At 33.7% G+C, this 20429-nt stretch overlaps 1 protein-coding gene across 1 annotated transcript in view; it reads right to left on the bottom strand.

Annotated features, from left to right (window-relative positions):
• LOC111049937 (atrial natriuretic peptide-converting enzyme) overlaps positions 1-10542 on the bottom strand; it is a 122064-nt gene extending 111522 nt beyond the window's left edge. Inside the window, exon 1 of the mRNA XM_039426286.1 lies at positions 10232-10542. Within this exon, the coding sequence (XP_039282220.1) occupies positions 10232-10294 (63 nt within the window). The 5' untranslated portion in view covers positions 10295-10542. The remainder of the gene's footprint in view (positions 1-10231) is intronic.
• Positions 10543-20429: the final 9887 nt, after the last annotated feature.

Consider the following 20429-nt stretch of genomic DNA (forward strand, 5'->3'; position numbering starts at 1 on the left):
ACCAGATTTTTTAACTCGCAAACCTCTCATCAATCTCACTAACAAATTGAATTATAAAGTCACAACTTTTGAAACTTTAGAAAATATTGAGATTTGACAACCTTGAATAAAAATATTGAAAATTAAATATGTTGTACTTGAAGAAGCATTTATTGTATTGATCCTTGAAAGAATTTTGTTCCATCTTCATTATAGTGATATTTTATCGTATGAAACTTTAAGGGATATAGAAATATTGGTCTATGCTCATTATTATGCATTGAAGAATATACTAAGTTTTCTTGATAAATTTAGGCGCTTCGCGTCTCGGCAGGGGCTCCACCCCCTGCTCCCCCGTTGGTTGCCCTGTGGGGTCCCGTGAATGGTGGGGGCTGGTATTATTATATTATTATGGTATAAGTTGTAAGATGAACTGTACTGTAATAGTCTACCTGTATTGAAGCAATCATTCTCATGCGGATATTATCATAACCACACTTGTGAAGTAGAGAAATATCAGAGAAACATTTACTGTGCTGATGAAGTTGGAATTTCACAAAATATATTGAGTTGAGAATGGTTTCATGCATATTCTCAGTTCTTCCAGATTTCAGGCCTTCAAATTTACAGTTTGTAAGTTCTCAAATCCCCTTAGGCTAGCTCTGCTCGCTAAAATATGGCATTACAAACTCAATGTATAAAAATAATTTTCTTAGTAGATGAATCAATTCTAGGAAGCTTATCACAGAACAGTATCTATAGATCTCCAATCAATTGATTCTGTCTTTACATTTTTTTAATAGTAAATTGTGATTGTAAGTGTAGAGGCCGATTTTTCAGCCCAATTCATAGCGATAAAATTAAATCACTCCTAGAAGCCGATTAATAGTAGCCTATTTATTGGAACAAGCTGGTTGTCACCGAGCCAAATGCGTGCGTTTGCAAAGCGGCGAGCACAGAGCACAGCTCGAGCTGCCATAATGCACGCGTAAAGTGTGTTGTTGTGCAGCACTCGTAAATCTGTGGTGGTCAACACGTCACACTCGATAAAACGCGTTCAACCTTATTATGACGACGCACTTGACAATTCAAAAATGCACTTTGTCCAGCGCGGCGCGGTGGTTGCCGATTTATGACAGTAAGCTGTCCGCCTCTACCCTCCACCCCCGCCCCGCCGACACCGCACTGACCCGCGCTACGCCAGCCCTGTTAACCGGGCCACCCTTCGCCCTTAATTAGTTATGCTCTTATTTACACAGATCGGTCAGGGCAAGTAGGTTATCCAGCTACAACTTGCGCCTTAATCGTTTATTATTATTTATTCGATTATTTATAGACGCCGCACACCAAAGGTCTCGCGATCTGGTGCACATTCTCGGCACAGACTGGTGAGTAGCGTGCACGTGCACAGGGGTCACACACAAAACGTGTACAAATATGGACACCATAATTCAGTAGTCTGCACAGCCTTCAATTATTAGACTATTTATAGTAGCAATAGTAGGTTGAAGAAGTTCAGTTAAACATTCCTTTGTTACTATTGTTTGATAGAATTTCGTATCGATCCAAATCAGTTTGAGTTAGTAACCAAATATTAGTTTTCTTTAGTAGGTGCATTATTCAAATATGAGAATTCTTCTAATTGTCTAGTCATTTGTCAAGTCAACTGGTTCTCAAGTTTGACTGAGAGAAGGATGATTCTGCCACCGAATCTGCAACTGTAACGAACTACTTACTGTATATTATGAGATTCCAATTCTTATCAGTTCAATGCTGGTGAGTGAGTAGAAAGTATGATGATTCTAAAATGTGAATAACAATTTGTGATAACATTTTTAAAATGCCCGATAACGTTTTTGAAACAACAAGATATATTTTATCAATCACCATAATTAATCAATTATTATGAATTATAATTATAAATATTACCAATTCTTATTATGAATACTACCGACCATTATTCATTTTATACTAATCAATGATATCAATACAGAGAAGGAATAAAATTGTTAATTGTTTAACAATTGTTTAAATTGTTAAACGTTTTAACGTTTTGTACAATTCCTGTGTTCACAGTAGGCTATCATTAAAATCCCTTCAGAAGTACGGTATTGAAATGGAGTTTTTCCAATGAATTCACTACATCAGGGAATGTACAATTTAAGGGAATAGTTCTTTGTAGTTTGGGTGTCTTATTCTTAGTGGAAGTTCTGTCTCTATATCAAGTTCATTGGAAGCATCGAATATCATACCAGAATAGTTCCATCATTATTCCACTCTCATTCACCCCACGATGGAGAACTCTATGAGTTGCCGGCTGTCGAATTTATTTATTGGGTTTTTTCAACAAATCTCCACCATAATAACATCAATATTATTATTATTTGATAAATGATGCAAACAGGCCTTCAATCATCATAAACACTAAAGATCGCAAAATACTTGAGTAATTCCTCGGTTTGTGCATAATGACTCTCTAGTCGATTATTAATTTATTATGCTCTGAACAAGGTGAATGAAGATGGGAAGCCCAAAGGTCTCCAAACCGGCCCGGGAACTTGAATGTTTAGCCTTCATGATTGCATACATGGAATCAATTATATTAGAATCAACCACTGAGTTATCACTTAATCATAAGGTATTAATGCTGAAAAATTGCAGATAGCATTGAAAAACGAAGAAGCGCTTACACTAACCCTACTTAATACAAGATAAAGTAACCTCTAGATTCTGATTATACACATGTATCAATACTTCACTATAGTCAAGGTTATTGGAGCTCCCAATTGCTTGCCATACGTATATCCAAATTAAGCAAACATTTATTCAAAATTGATGTCAATTTTTCACTGTGCCTTAAGCAAAGAGTATTGGTGGTGACGGTTTTTATAAATCATGCATTAAAATAGAACTAAATATTTGTATTCTATTCAATGACTTGATCAAAATTGTGATGGTGATGATATTGAGAAAAATAAATTAATTATGGGTTTGTGTTTAATTGTATTTAGTATGTTTATTTGTATTTATTTTATTTGTATTTAGTATGGGTTCATTCGAAAAGTGTAGAATTAGGACTTCAACAATGAGATTTTAGTAATCTTGTAGCTGAATTTTGTATGTACATATTTATCGTGAGAAATTTATTTTTCTGTTAGAAAATAATTTTCTCACATTAAGATTTTGCTAACTTGCGTCCGGGAAGACTCGAGGGTTGAGGTATTCTCACGGAACTGTATTTCCGTTAGCGATGGAAAATACACGTGTATTTGGGAATATTTCAAACTTGCATTATTTTCCTTTCCCACGGAATTATGCTCGTCTCCACGTGGACCGTTGTCTCGTTGGTGGAAGGGGAACATAATTTGCGTGGAATAGTTCAGTTCCAATCAAGCCGCGGCCGAATTCACATTTAAATCCAGAGGTAGCCTCGGGCCTCGAGGGCTCAAAATTAACGTGTGTGATGAATTTGTTTGCTGTTTAAGTTTGTTAATATGTATTATTTTTCGCCGTGAGTTAAGTTGAAGTAGTTTATTAATTATTTGAAGTGAATATGTCAATGTTTGTTTAAATTAGTAAGTTATCCGGGAGTAATCAGTGTAGTGAAAATTTCTAAATAGTGATGAATTTATAAATTGATCGATTGTTAGTGCCATTATATTTTCTAGCTCATGCTAAAAACCCTTGAATGACCGAGTCCCTAGTATCATAAATTTGTAATTGAGAAATGAGTAAAGTCCGGTAGCGTGGACAGTTAGAATCCAAATAAGCAGTTAGCAAAATCTTACATGCAGTCATCTTGAATTTTTAGAATGTGCAATGAACCGATATAGATTATTTTGTAATTGTCCAAATTTAAATTAGTTTAATTCATTTAATAAAATTTTACAAGTTTAATAGAATGCTAAAGTTTGTTGTTTAATAAAGTCCCATGACTCGCCCTTTAGAATTTAGAGATATCTTAATTCTACCCCCATTCTGGGCTGGTTACAAAATAATACAATTTGCAGAAAATTTCTTGTTTCGCAACGGTTGACTCAAGGTGGTCTTTTCTCGAGCGTACAGCTGAAATTAATTTTAATTTATAATTCATCTTTATTACGGGATGACTGTTTTGATGAATCATGCATTCCAATGAATCTGAACACAGAAGTTATATTCCTATAAAATGAATAGAAAATATGAATATTATAAAGTTAAAAATGAAATGTTCATTTCAGTTCAGCACCAATAAAGTTAAGAGTGCATCAATCAGAGGTGAGTACATCATCATTCACGTGAATAAAGTAGTGACATTGCAACAATATTACAAAGATTGAGTCTATTTAAGGTCGGGACACACATAACCGCACCAAGCCCGTGCCGAGGTACGGCCGAGCTACGCCCGCGACACGGTGATGGTGGTAGGAGAACACACATATCCGTGCGACAGCCGAGCGGCAGCAGTGTCTCAGTTCTGTAGTGCTACTGTGGTCTGATTTCTGAACTATTGTTAATAGTTATTAAACTATTGTTAATAATATAACACTATTAAAGCTTGTTAAATCCGATTTAAATTCATATTTTTCAATTTTAAACTAATTACCTGTAGACACAAAAGATGAGAATCATAGTGCTGATATATATTTCGGTGCATAACAATACCACAATCAGTCATGTATCGTTAATATATTTCAGCAATAAAATTGTTATCTTCTGCCTTATGTATCCAAACGTAATTAGTTTTAAATTTCAAATTCAAGACACAGTCACGGGTTCCTTCTTTTATACTTTTTGTTGTTTATTTTATTATTTATTATATTATGTCTATTATACCTTCGACTTAACTTATTATTTGGTTCTACTTTCACTTTGGTTTAACTTATTTTTTCCGTTCAACCATATTTCTCATCACTTTGATCGAACAAAACTGGAAAATTCCGTATCTCTTCAATAATTTTTTCACTCTCTATGTTAGACGAGCCCACACCGTAACCGTCAAAAAGTGAATTGAACTAGTCGGTGACGGCGCGGGCACGGCTCGGTGCGGTAGTATGTGTCCCTACACGTTTGAAAGCATTTGTTTTTTCCGACACTCGGCCGTACCGCGGCGCGGGCTCGGTGCGGCTATGTGTGTCCGGCCATTGATCTTACAAAACCTAGTGTGCCCCCGCAGCAGGAGGCAGGAGAACTCGCTCTATTTACTTTTGGATCAGCATGATAGTGAGCAATTTAATTAAAATTTGAGTACAAACAATTATGTTGGCTGACCAAATTCTCCATCAAATTAATATGGATGAATATAGTACAGGAATACTCTTAGATTCGAAATTTCAAGCTGACTGATCAAAGAATTGCATACCGTACCAGTTTTCGTCGAACATACAAACGCCAAACTAAGAACTCGCTCGTTCAAATATTTTTTATTTTATTATTAATTTTATATCAAATATATTAATTTAATACCAACTCTTCCGCTGGAGCTCATGTGCTAATTACCATATAGCACAATTTCGTTAACAATAATAATAGATTAATAGTAGCTTAGTGGATTAATAGATTAATAGTAATAATAATAATAATAACAGATTAATAGTAAAAAACTGACACTGAAATTATGCCACATCAATCAACCAAATAAGAAGAGAGTATAAATAAAACAATGTCCCTATGAACATTTACAATAGGAAAAAATGAATGCGTCCACTTGAACTGAGAAGTATAAGTTTACCTTGAGAATCAAGTTCGTTATGATGGACTTATTGGGTAGCCTACCATTTTAAATAATATAAGGTATGGTATCCATAATAAATATATTATACGAATTCAATATCATACAAATTGAATGTTCACAGCAGATCCCATTTCGTTATAGATGACACAAAACAAAATCATCAGATAAGAAATGAAGAGCGTAACACCTGGGTTAATAAATGGGTTCGTGCATAGAAAGCTATTCTCATGGCAACACAGCAACTATTCTCATTTAATGATGTGGTGACTACAATGGCCATCAATCAAATAGCGATAATCTGTTTTAATATACATTAGGTAACTGATTATTCCTTTTCCGTGTGAGACATATCATAGATATTACTATGTTGCTCGCACGTGACTCAAATTAATCCTAGTCAAAGTCACATCTAATACAGTTTCCTGGATGAAACGGTTTTCCTTCCGAAATAATTCACTTGAACCGATTGTGCAGTATCAAAATATTATGTCACGGCGAATTTTACTCATTTCATGTAAACAGGAATGTCAAATTTCTTACTACTCATTATCTCATGATATACCACTCAAAAGACCTAATTAAAAAAAATGTTTTTAGCAGTATAGTCCAATATGAGCCTTGACCGAGGCGGTGTAGTGGAGGCCACTACAGCTCTCCACGCTCTTCGTTCCTCTGCCATTTGTCTCAACCCTCTACATTCCATTCTTTGGTGATCGTCTCTCACTTCACCCTCCCAACTTATTCTTGGACTTCCTCTCTTCCGTCTGGAATGCAGCTTCTTTTTTAAAATTATTTTCGATATTTTGCTCTTATTCATTCTAGAGACATTTCCAAACCATCTAAGTCGCTGCGCGTTTATAAATCTCACAATATGAGCCACACAATATGCCTTTTATCAAAAATCCAGCTCTGGATTGGTTCTTCTCCTCCACTAATCTCTTTTCATAACTAGACAATGTTTCTTTCTGAGTTTTTTAAAAGTTTCTCGAAATATACTCTATTCCCAGCTAATTCTCTTCGCTTTATGGTGTAACTCATATTGCTTTCTTTATTCAATTCAACACCCAAGTAGCATAACTGAAGTTCCTCACACCTTTCAAAATGTTCTGACCTATTCTGATATTTTGTTGAACTTTTCTAGCTTGATATTTTGATATAACTCGTTTACTCTCAAGAATAAGTGAAAGAAAGAATGGAGGGAAGAAGCTTTGCGTAGGAAGTGGGAAATGATTGACAGTGTTGAATATAAAAGCATGAAAACAATAATGGCAAAATAGACAGAAGACTACAAATAAAATATACTGAAGACTAAGAGTTATAAATAAAGAAAGAGAAGAGTTGCAAAAGTACTAATAGTGGAACTCTTACATAATTATTTATTCTCAATTTTTCAAAGGAAGTAGGACTCTTTTTGTTCCATGCTTTAGAAGGAGAAATAATTCCAAATGGACTTTGCCGGAGAATAGTCAAAGAGCTTCTATGAATATTATAATGACAATAATTCATTCTTAGTGTTATCTTTATAGTGTTTGATTATAGAGTAGTGGGTTCTGATGAGATCACAACTCATGGCTCATGAGATCTGAATTCCATTACTGAAAATTCCGAACAAAGCTCATCAAACAAGACAGTTTCAATAAAGTGCTAAATTAATGTGATTTCAAATTAATGTGAACCGCTTTTATGTTATTCATTGAAAATAATATTGTTTTAAATCTACTTCCAGGAGGCGATTCAAGTGGGAATGGATTATGGTGATGATAAAAGTAAAGATTCTGTCAGAATGAGTTGAAATTTTATCGTTTGTCTAGAAATATGAGAGGTTACAAAACTAACACTATTCATTGGGCACTAGGAGAGGTTGTACTAGCAGAAAAATAACAATGTATCCTGTATAAGGTTGCTCATTGACGTAAATTCATTCTGTACATGAGCAAGTATTCACGTGGGTTTGGCTGCATTAACGGCTAAAAGCATCATGCAATTGCGAGGAGACAGCGGTGTGGGCAGATGCTCTCTGATTGCTCTTACATCTTGTATGCTCAAACCAGAGAAAACTCCTATAATTCTGTGCTCATACATAAAAGCATATGTGTTCCAGCATAGAATTTACTATGCTATTGTAGCGCAGCTATAAATTCATTCCAAACATTATACAAACACTTCCTTCCAATAGCTTTCACGAAGCTTCGATTCTTTCCCGTGCATTCTCTGAATGACGGCGGCAGCTATTGTTCAGTACGGTACAGCACAAGATTACATTATTATTCATAGCTTTTTGAAATTTTAAAATCAGTCTCACCCTCACGCCATTTGTACGTTGTTTCACAACAATGAGGCGCGGTAATTGGATTCCGAGAGATTCGATTCTTATTCAATTTTATTCGAATCGTGTCCATTTCCAAAGTATACAACAGATCTGATCATCATGTCAATCTTGAAAGTTTATTTACATGTAGGATAAGTTTGAGAATCATTATTAGAAAGAATTCGAAATTGAACCATCTCAAAACAATCAGTTCTCTATTTTCCATTTCAATCAATTTCACTATTTCAGATTAGTTCAATATTAAACATGAATAAATCCACAACCAATATGAATGAAATCGACAAGCATCTTTATTCTTCAAATCATTTATTTATTTATCATTGTATCTATTCTAGACAGGTTTCACTCCTGAAGTGCGTAAAGGTTGTCGCTAGTTCACAATTATTGTTGTATAAAACAAACGGAAATTAGATAATTTTTGTGAATTTCTAATTCTTGTAAAAAGCAGTCAAGAACAAGTTAGTTATCATGAGGACCGGTGAGAGAGAGAGATTCGAGCCTGTGGTTAATTCAATAATACGACACTGAAATGCGGTGCGGACAGCGGACATCCAGTGATCCAACTGCAACCGGCAGAGATGACTCGCTTTTTACTAGCTAGCCTCGACCTGCTGATTCTGACTGTAGGCTACGTATTTCCCTACATTTCTTAGCTCAGTATCTAGAGCTTCTTTATCTTCCGCGCATTATTTGCTAATAACTAGAATACCAACCTTCAAGCAGCTTGGTTTTTCAAATGAAAAAAAGTAGTTTGTCAAAAAGATACATTGAACATCAAATACTTCATGCAGATTTATTAATTTAATGCAATCGTCCTCTCATTTTCTGGCTTAAAAACTTGCACAGTTAATATGAAAGCAGGTAAAAACTACATCAAAATTAGTACAAAGTGCAAATAAAACAGTCCATCAAAGTCTCTTCTACATGATAAGAGAGTCTTTCAAAATGAATGAGGACTCCGAAGTCACAATTCCATCAAAATTAATGAATAGCTATATCAAAAAACATGAAGCGTCAATTTGTTACAGCCTAGATCATGCAGCAAAAACTTACCAATTCCAATTTCATTTTTAATTACTATTAAACAAAATTCCAAATTAAATGCTGTAAATCACGCCGAAGGCTTCTGCTACTGTAAATATTGACAACAGAGTAAACAGCTGAATTCGATGAGCGCTACTATTCAAAAATTATTTGTCAGCCCGGAAATCGAACCCGGTACCTCCTAATTGCTGGTCAGGAATGCTTACCCTTACACTAAACTGACAATCTCTGGATAGCATCCCTCATTTTATTAATCATTCTAAGTAATTATCAACTCAGTTTTTGAATAGATGCAATATCTCAGTAATTTCTCATTTTCACTTAAAACCTATTCAAACTTGACAATAACGAAAAAAATGTATTTGATTATAGTGTTGTGTATATTAAATATGTTGTGAACATGGATATTTGAACCATGAACAATTTTCAGTTTTATTAATAAAACCATAAAAAGCCATTCTACCATATACAATTATTATTTTTTAGTTTACAATAAACTACTGTAAGTAGTAAGTCTCCACTCGAACTAGATTCATGTGGTCTAGATTCACAAACTCGATAATATTACTTTTTCCTCGAATGTTCCTACTGTCATTGGATGTACTTCTTGTATACAAGATTTGATGCGAAAATAACCCGGTTATCAGGAATACCGCTGTACAACAAATTTGTCTCATGATCCCTTGCGAAAATGTTGTATTGAGGATGTACTAACTGTACGGTACTTTGTATCTGAAGAAAGTATATGGATTGTGGCCTATAAATGTAGATTTTACAATATCACAATTCCGAAACAGCAAGTTTTTCTCAGGGTCCCTTTAAGCAAGCTATATTGATTTCAACTGCAGTACTGTATGTATTTGAATCTAAATATTACATATTATTTTATAATAAAATATTTTATTATGTATATTGGTATATTACAATAGTTTTAAAATATAATCTACTGTTCTTGGAAATCTGTCAAAATTTAAATCATGATTAATAGGGTAATTATCTACCTTATAGCAAATACTAGTGCCCAACAACCTGGAAAATATCGTGCCCGTTAAACTAATTATTAGACATGTTTACAAATAAAATTCGTGTGAAAGGCGAGAACAAGCTATCCGGTAATGACATTTGAATAGTTTAACGAGCGTAGAACACGCACACTTCTTACTCACCTTAGAGGAAAGTGCAGAACAGTTGAATTTCCTGAAGGCGTGGGAAAACTGCGAGCCAATCATTTTTCGCGGCGAACAATTATTGACACCGGCCGGCAAGGAAATGATGGATGGAACAGCTGATCGTTGTTGACAGACGCACTGGACAAACAAAGCACTAGTCGCACTCTACCGGTGAACAGGTCACCTCTCTCTGCTGTTACGAGATAACCCGCCAAATGCCGACTAACCGCCGACTAGACACTAGACAACCAAGGAACCAACCGATCGGAACAATTCTCCAGGATCCAGCTCCAGCGCCGCGCTGGAGGATGTTGCGCGAAGGAATGCTCCTCATCTGCAAGTCAAACGTCCTGTGAAGAGGAATGCTCCTCACATGTACCCACTTGCTGGGCTAGGAGGATAATATGAATTGCATTATAGATGGAAATCATATCATTCTTCTTTCTTCCTCTACTCACAATTTGATTTTCATAATCTAGTTGTAATATTGGCATAGTATGATAACGGTACAGTACTGTACCTAATATTAAATTGTAGCATTATATAGTTTTTTCTTCACTACGATAATTAGTTCTTATTAATTTTTTAGCGCTATCTACGGTATTTAAATGGTAGAAATAGTCCAGTTTATGGAATGTATTGTATAAAAATTCATTTATATTATAATATTTAGAATTTAGTCTAAATGCATCCCGACTCATAGACTATAGTGGGATGATGCACGATATTTTAAGTAAAATAATCAAAGTATGTAAAGGACTTTTTCCATATTGTAAATGTTTATTCATGTTTAATAGATAACTTTAACATGGGTTACATTACAGAGAAAAAATAATAGATACATTGAAATAGATAGTATTTAGCACTCAAAGTGCTATCTTAGCACTCAAATCATTTTGAATAATAATTCATGAGCATATACTTTAAGTTGGTTAATTTATCACAATTGGAGAGCAAATATATTTATTCCGTTTGCTCTCACATAATCAATAGTAATACCAATAAGTAGTGAGTAAATAGCAATGTATGAGATGTAGCCTATCCATTTAATACAAACTCACATAGAGCTATTCATTATCAATCATGAGGTGAGCATAGACCAGAAAATTTTATTTTATCATATTTTGTTCAAATCCATTCTATTTTATTCAGGTTTGAGTATTGCAAAAAACACTTTTAAAACAGCAAATCGTATTTTTTTTGAAATCTCTAGTGTAAAAGCTTCAAATATCATAGTAGATAATCTATTTTGCACGTTGAAAGGTTGTATGGCAACGCAGCAAATAATCAAAAAACATCTTGTACCTCTTGGCAGCAACAAAGTCATAAGAAATATTGTTGCCAGGGCAGAATATATATTTTCATTGTCTTGTGAAAAATCTTGTTTTATAATAGAATGTTTCATATGGTAGGTACCTTGACCTTCTCAACGGAGGCATTCTCAGACTGTTAGCCTTGCTCTTCATACCCAATCATGTAATAAACGTTATTTGCTTTTTTACTGCGTGATCCATCCATCACATTGCTTTGATCCTATCTTCATCAGATATGCGCATATTGTAATGGATTGATTCCTTCCTGGGTCAGAGTTGACCAAATACAAAAACTCTTATTCCACATCATGAACCTGTAATTTATTTTTGAGTCTCCAACGATCCATTTGATCACCATATGGGACTTTCTAAGGTTTAATGAAGGCTTCTCTTCCTCCAATAAATTTTATTCTCGACAAAATATACCGTACAGATTCTCGAGAATTCACAGATTTATGAGAACTTATTTTTGCTTTCTTGTTTTCCTTTTGATCGAATGAGGGGATGGATTGAGTCAACCTATGCATCAAATTTCTCTTGACACTTTCTTATAAGGTTCCTTCCTTATAAGGATATAAAATCCTTATATCCGTATATCCTTTTAAAGGATAAAAGCACCCTTAACCTTATATGGACATTAAAATAAGCGATTTTCTATGGAAGATAAAATGTATGGTAGATGCTACTTGGTGAATATCACACCGCTGCTATTTTAATTCGAAGTAGAAAAAAGTAATTTCTACTGTGTCAATATCATTTCAAAAATGATTGAAGTCATAAATTAATAAATTCATTCAGTAAACAGTGAAAAATCTCGGGAATGTTTACAGATGACAGTAGTTGACATTACTGGAGAGATACACGAATGATCGTTCAATGAGAGAACAGCAACGAATATCGGAGAAACCACCATATTTATTCTGTGCATGCATGTGTGTACACATATCCATATATGAGTACACATTGATACGAGGTTGGCATATAGTAGGATTCAAATTTATCCTGTCAGAATTTCCGTTTTCACATACAAAATTACTTTGCGACGACACGACACGCAGAATGTCCCCCGATAGGCTGATTAGATTGGAGTACCTACCGACAATCGGCCAATCGGAGGTGCCGGCTTACATTCTGATTCTGGATGTGGTGTTGTTGTGTTTGCAAACAACCATTTTAGGGAATGTGATCCAATGGTAAAGCCATCCAGACGATAATTATTCAAATTTTAATCATTATTGTTATTGTTATTGTTATTATTATTATATAATTATATTAATATTTGAATTATTATTATTATTCAAATATAGGATAGTTATTCAAATATTCGACAATAGATTCAGGGACTGGCAGACAAATTGATTTTTTTTCAAATCACTTTATAACAACAACAAAAATAACATGGGAGGAATGTTACCGGTATATGTTTTGAAAAATCATTATATTGTCATTTTCAATAACAACTCAGATTTTTAAGTTTCTCAAGTTTTATTCTTGTTGAAAAAATCATTTCATCGACGTAAACTTATTTTGCTCACTTCTTTTGATCGGAGCTTACAAATAATCTGTAGGCCTACTATTTTACTAATCAATAATTTTGTTCGGTATCATCGCCTTTTACTTTACGAACTTCTAGATAAATAGATCTGATGTGGGATAGCACCAATTTAATAACCAGGGACAAAAAATATTTTCCTAGTGCTAATCCTGGATTACTCAATAATTGAAATTGGAATCATTTGGTGTAACGTGTAATCTAGTACGGTATATTACTTCCGCCAACAAAAATGGTTAAGGTACGCATCAAACTTCAATAACAACAACAGCAACAGGTGATCGCCGATAATTTCACTAGTGAAACTCGAATAGTATGATTGGCTACAAATGTTGGCAACATCAGAGCTGCCCATTCAATCAATGCTGACTGAGTGAAGTGAATGTTAGTGAAGAGGTGGTTGCTTTTGCGGACAGGGTGTCGATGTCAGCGCAGCGCGTGGCTCACCATTTTCGGATCAATTTCAGGGAAGTGCTCTCTTTGCTTGTGCTTGTTCCTGTTGTTTGACTCCAACTCATTACCTAATCGCTCTGCACCTCTTCCTCACTTCAACATCTCAACGATTATTCACTCTTCAGCCGGACCACTGCAAGAAGCGAAATGTTTTGACTTGCTGCCCGCCAGCATGTCTATATAGTACTATAATATTATGGAAACGAAATATCATTTACTTTGTTTTAACTCCTCCTCACCTACCTATTACAGAGTGATGTTTAAAATTATGTTTATATTGGGCTCTATGTTTAAGTCCTCTCAAGCCAAAATTTCTAGACCCTAGCTCAACTTCTGTACCAAGTTCAAACATTTTCTCTTGATTAGTTCTTGCAAAATATGAGGGAACGCAGCGAAAACGCAGTATCTATCTTTGGCGTAAGTCTGAGTCCTCTTAAGAATAAATTTCTATACCCTTGCTGAACTTCTGTACGAAATTTAAGCATGATCTATCAATAAGTTTTTCAGAAGGCATGGAAAACGCAGGAAAAACGCTCAAAAACCACCGAACTTGGGCGGAACTTGGCGTCTTAACTTTAGGCGGAACAACTTCCAATATAACATTTTTGTACCTCAGCTGAGCCTATATACCAAGTTTGAACATTTTTTGTCAATTATTTCTTGAAAAAGCTGAGAAAACGCAAAAAAATGTTGGAAAACGCAGATTTTGGGTGAGTGAGTGAGTGAATGAATCGCTTTTATACATAAATGGATATTAAATTTTTTTATGGGGATGATATTAATATGGTATTTTACATCTTACATGTATTTGTTTTTGAGTAGTACGATACCGTTTTTTAAATAAATAAAATGTTTACTTTCTATGAATTGAGCTTTAGTGGTTTATGTTTTTATATATAGATATTTGGAGTAGCCAACCTATATAGTATTTTCACAACGTTTTTATTGTTACTGATCTTTCAGTTTATAATGTTACATTCATTGAGATTATTGAAAGGAACATTATTTAAAAGGTGAATCAATGGTAGTTATGTAGAATTTTTTTATCGCCACATTGGGATTGAAAATGTTTTATATTAATCACTTTTGAGAACGTGACTTATAGAAGGATTCTCGTCCTCTTGTTTTATAGATAACTTGTAGGTAGTCCGTGCTTTGTACTGGGGAAAATTTTATGTTGTAAAATGCAGTCTTCTTATGTTTAGGAAACAGAGTTGAACATTCTCATCATGAAAAAATTAGTTATATTGGTATCATACCCGCAACCTTTCTCCAATGAGTCACGCGTGCTACCTATCACGCTACGGTTTAACTTGAAGAAAGCTCTGTTTGGTTGGGCATAGACTGAGAATAAATTTGTTTTAATTATTAAATTTAGAAAAAAATTGATCCTATATTTATCCTCGGTAAATTCGGAATCTTTATGCAAAATTGCTAGTAATCAGTTCATGAGTATATAGGTGATAATGCGACAATCTAGTATTTTGCTATCCGTACATGTACAGACCAAGACCTGTATAAGCCAAGATCTTTCTTTATAGAAGATGAATAAATAGAAATTAAAATGAAAATCAGTACTGCAATCTTGAAGAAATGAAAATGGGCCTATAACTTTCCCCGGTAAATTAAGAATCTTTTTGCAAAATTTCAAGTTTATCAGTTCAGTAATTCAAACAGATGATGCGTCAAACATACATAGTATCCCGTACATGTATAAGCCATTTTTTCCATTATAATATAGATAGATTATATCTACTCGATTATCTTTACTTGAGCAAAGTATCACAGACTGGGAACGTGGCGGACTGAAATTTAATCATTTCAATAGTTCACACTTGGTTAATTAAGGAGCTTATGCAAAATTTGAAGTTAATCATTTCAGTAGTTCAGAAATTATTATGAATTCGTGTATTTCCTATCCTGTACATGCATGTGAGGACAAGAGTGAGGAAGTTCAATGAGTGGAGGATTCAGATGAGTTTATATGATTTCTTAAATAGGTCATCCAATGTGAAAAATTTATTTGGTCGATGTATTGTATCTTATGAATTACAAATTGTTCAAATGCATCTTTGGAAAAAAGTCCAATTTATTGTCCATGCTCTTATAAGAGTATGGTAAGCTGAAATAATGTGTTCTGCAAAAGTGGAGTGAATGTTAGTAAAGAGGTGGTTGCTTTTGCTTTGCGGACAGGGTGTCGATGTCAGCGCAGCGCGTGGCTCACCATTTTCGGATCAATTTCAGGGAAGTGCTCTCTTTGCTTGTGCTTGTTCCTGTTGTTTGACTCCAACTCATTACCTAATCGCTCTGCACCTCTTCCTCACTTCAACATCTCAACGATTATTCACTCCTCAGCCGGACCACTGCAAGAAGCAAATTTTTTGACTTGCTGCCCGCTAGCATGCATGTCTATATAGTATTATAGTATTACGGAAACGAAATATCATTTACTTTGTTTCAAACCCTCCTCCTCACCTACCTATTACAGAGTGATGTTTAAAATTATGTTTATATTGGGCGTCTCTTTTTGGCATAATTTTAAAGTCCTCTCAAGCCAAAATTTGTAGACCCTAGCTCAACTTCTGTACCAAATTCGAACATTTTCTCTTGATTAGTTCTTGCAAAATATGAGGGAACGCAGGGAAAACGCAGTATCTATCTTTGGCGTAATTCTGAGTCCTCTTAAGAATAAATTTCTATACCCTTGCTGAACTTCTGTACGAAATTTAAGCATGATCTATCAATAAGTTCTTCAGAAGGCATGGAAAACGCAGGAAAAACGCTCAAAAACCACCGATCTTGGGTGGAACTTGGCGTCTTAACTTCAGGCGGAACAACTTCCAATATAACATTTTTGTACCTCAGCTGAGCCTATATACCAAGTTTGAACATTTTTTGTCAATTATTTCTTGAAAAAGCTGAGAAAACGCAAAAAATGTTGGAAAACGCAGATTTTGGGTGAGTGAGTGAGTGAATGAATCGCTTTTATACATATATGGATATTGAATTTTTTTATGGGGATGATATTAATATGGTATTTTACATCTTACATGTATTTGTTTTTGAGTAGTACGGTACCGTTTTTTTAAATAAATATAATGTTTACTTTCTATGAATTGAGCTTTAGTGGTTTATGTTTTTATATATAGATATTTGGAGTAGCCAACCTATATAGTATTTTCACAACGTTTTTATTGTTACCGTACTGATCTTTCAGTTTATAATGTTACATTCATTGAGATTTTTGAAAGGAACATTATTTAAAAGGTGAGTCAATGGTAGTTATGTAGAATTTTTTTATCGCCACATTGGGATTGAAAATGTTTTATATTAATCACTTTTGAGAACGTGACTTATGGAAGGATTCTCGTCCTCTTGTTTTATAGATAACTTGTAGGTAGTTCGTGCTTTGTACTGGGGAAAATTTTATGTTGTAAAATGCAGTCTTCTTATGTTTAGGAAACAGAGTTGAACATTCTCATCATGAAAAAATTAGTTATATTGGTATCATACCCGCAACCTTTCTCTAATGAGTCACGCGTGCTACCTATCACGCTACGGTTTAACTTGAAGAAAGCTCTGTTTGGTTGGGCATAGACTGTGAATAAATTTGTTTTAATTATTAAATTTAGAAAAAAATTGATCCTATATTTATCCTCGGTAAATTCGGAATCTTTATGCAAAATTGCTAGTAATCAGTTCATGAGTATATTAGGTGATAATGCGACAATCTAGTATTTCCTATCCGTACATGTACAGACCAAGACCTGTATAAGCCAAGACCTTTCTTTATAGAAGATGGATAAATAGAAATTAAAATGAAAATCATTACTGCAATCTTGAAGAAATGAAAATGGGCCTATAACTTTCCCCGGTAAATTAAGAATCTTTTTGCAAAATTTCAAGTTGATCAGTTCAGTACAGTAGTTCAAACAGATGATGCGTCAAACATACATTGTATCCCGTACATGTTGTCACGTTATTTTTTATAATTAAATAACGATTAGCCTCCTGCTTGGCATCAATCGGTAGAGCATGAGAAATATTTCAATAATTATAAAATCTGATCGTGGTTTTACTAGGATATAGTCTCATAAAAATCTTTATAGGCCCAGATATGAGCTTCCACAATAATACTGATAATTTATAAAAAATATATATATATATAAAACTTATATCCTATAGTAATGAGGAATAAAATGAATCACACACCATAAAAATTTGATACATATATTAACAAATATCAAATATAAAAAAAAATAAGTCAAAACAAAAATATATAGAGCGACAGAAATATATAATTATATATATAATATAACAAGAAACAAAATCAATAAAATATCACAGGTTGATACTATTTTTTAGGTTCTATAGCACGAAATGTTACCATGTGCTTTCATTTCATGATCATATGCATCTATTTGCATGTAGCTTCGATATCAACTTGCTGATACTTGTCAACTTGGACGATTCTATTTCGTATATTAATTTCTTAAATCAGCATGATAAATTGACAAACTAATATTCCAAATATGTATATTAAATTCTATGATTTCCAATAGATTTCTTTATAATAAATATTTTTTATCTCAGGGTGCAAGATTCGGCACCTGACGGAATAGATAGATCAATTCATCTAGTGAATCAGAGCTACATTATATTATCGCAAATTATATTGCAGAAATTAATGATCATATGAATATTGTATTAACAGCCTAGAACTTAGTATTCTTTGATTGATGGATCTTTTGATATATGGATTGATTCGTTACTATCTAATAAAATACCTTTTATACTATCTTTACTTGCGCAAGTATTTTTACCAAATTCTTAATTTATAAAAAACCCTTTCGACGAGCTAGCTTTGATTCTTATTTCATTTCGAAGCACTGAGGGCGCCCTATCACTATTTCGAATATTTTTCACTCACATGCTGGAATTTTCTATGAGCTGCTGATGTCGATCCAAACTCCTGGTGGTCCTGGATTATTTGTAGCCAGAGTCGTCTCTTCCAAGGGGTTAAAAAATTATTTAAAAATGACTTCTGCTTTACATTAGCATCACAAAGTCTTATGAAAAAATTTAGAAATTCGATTTAACTTTAAGCTATTAAAGGTATAGTAAGATATTACGCTCTATAATTTTTGGTGACATCTCATGGTGGTCGTTGGCAGGCAAGTGGGGAAGTTCTCTTTTCTAATTCACAATTTTGCATTTCGGATTTCCAAATTTACATAAAATTTAAATAATCTTTTCCTCCGCCATTCATGGCTCAAATAGACTGTACCAAACTATTAAATTATTACTTATGTTACATCTTTAATAATTTATTTGCCTACGGGCCGTATCCAAAACATAAACTGCACAATAATAATTCATAAATTCTTATCATTTGTAGAAATATATACAAATATATTTGAATCGGCTCACTATTGCCGCCTATCAATTGCCACCATTTGATTGGTGCATGCAAATTATTATAGTATTCATGCACCTAGTAACCTCCTACTTCCTTAATACATTTAATTATTTTTGTTGGGGTTTTTTAATATGCTTCTTACATGCAAAGTAATTTTATAAAGGTTATAGATTGATTCTTATATTACAACAATTAGCCACGTGTAACCTTTGGTTCCTCAAGTTGAATACTGTTTCGCTACAATAAGTTTCTGCCAAGGTGTTTGGTCAGATTCTACGTTATGCGACTCGGTCGATCATTAGGTCGCCGATCAGTGGATGTTTTACGCCTAACCTCAAATTTTCAATATTTTATATAATATAGCAAAAATTATTTTCATTCCTATTCGGCTGTTGTACAATTTGGCCATGATGCCTGATATTATCTAATCTTTAACGTTATCATCTTTGGCGATATTAGCCTATTATTTCACTTAGACCTATAAATTTCTTCAAATAGGAATTTTTATTTATCCATTCGGATTTTGAACGTTACAATGTATAAGCCAATTTTTTCCATTATAATATAGATAGATTATATCTACTCGATTATCTTTACTTGAGCAAAGTATCACAGACTGGGAACGTGGCGGACTGAAAACTTCACATACTGAAATTTAATCATTTCAATAGTTGTTCACACTTGGTTAATTAAGGAGCTTATGCAAAATTTTAAGTTAATCATTTCAGTAGTTCAGAAATTATTATGAATTCGTGTATTTCCTATCCTGTACATGCAGGTATATGTATAAGCAAAAATTATTTTCTTATTTATAATATAATAAATAGTTGATCAGTTTTCCCAGATAAGAACTTCATTTTACTTTGACACTACAAAGAAAACCATTATTGCTTACTTTGCAATGTAGGAAGTTAATTTAGGTAGGTGGTTAAAAAGTTGATTGGAATGAACTTTGAATGAAATATAAGAGTTAAGTTTGTGGAAGACAATTGTTTCGAGTTTATCATATGAGTACATGATAAAACCATGTCAGAGACTGCCATCATAAGTTTATGAAGATAGTTTCTATGATAAAGAGTGAGGAAGTCCAATGAGTGGAGGATTCAGATGAGTTTATATGATTTCTTAAATAGGTCAGCCAATGTGAAAGATTTATTTGGTCGATTTATTGTATCTTATAAATTACAAATTGTTGAAATGCATCTTTGGAAAAAGTCCAATTTATTGTCCATGCTCTTATAAGAGTATGGTAAGCTGAAATAATGTGTTCTGCAAAAGTGGAGTGTGTATTTGGCTAGTTGACTTTGTTAGTGGTATTTTCTTTCTTCAATATGAATCCTACTGAATGAGATTAAGTTTTCTAGGTCAATGCACAGTAAAAAAACATAAATTAAGTTGAAGAGCACTTTCTTATAAGCTCTCAGTCATCCGAGGTTTTTGACGTTCTAAACATTTGAA

This window comes from Nilaparvata lugens, chromosome 1, assembly GCF_014356525.2.
Source record: "Nilaparvata lugens isolate BPH chromosome 1, ASM1435652v1, whole genome shotgun sequence".
Lineage (NCBI taxonomy): Eukaryota > Metazoa > Arthropoda > Insecta > Hemiptera > Delphacidae > Nilaparvata > Nilaparvata lugens.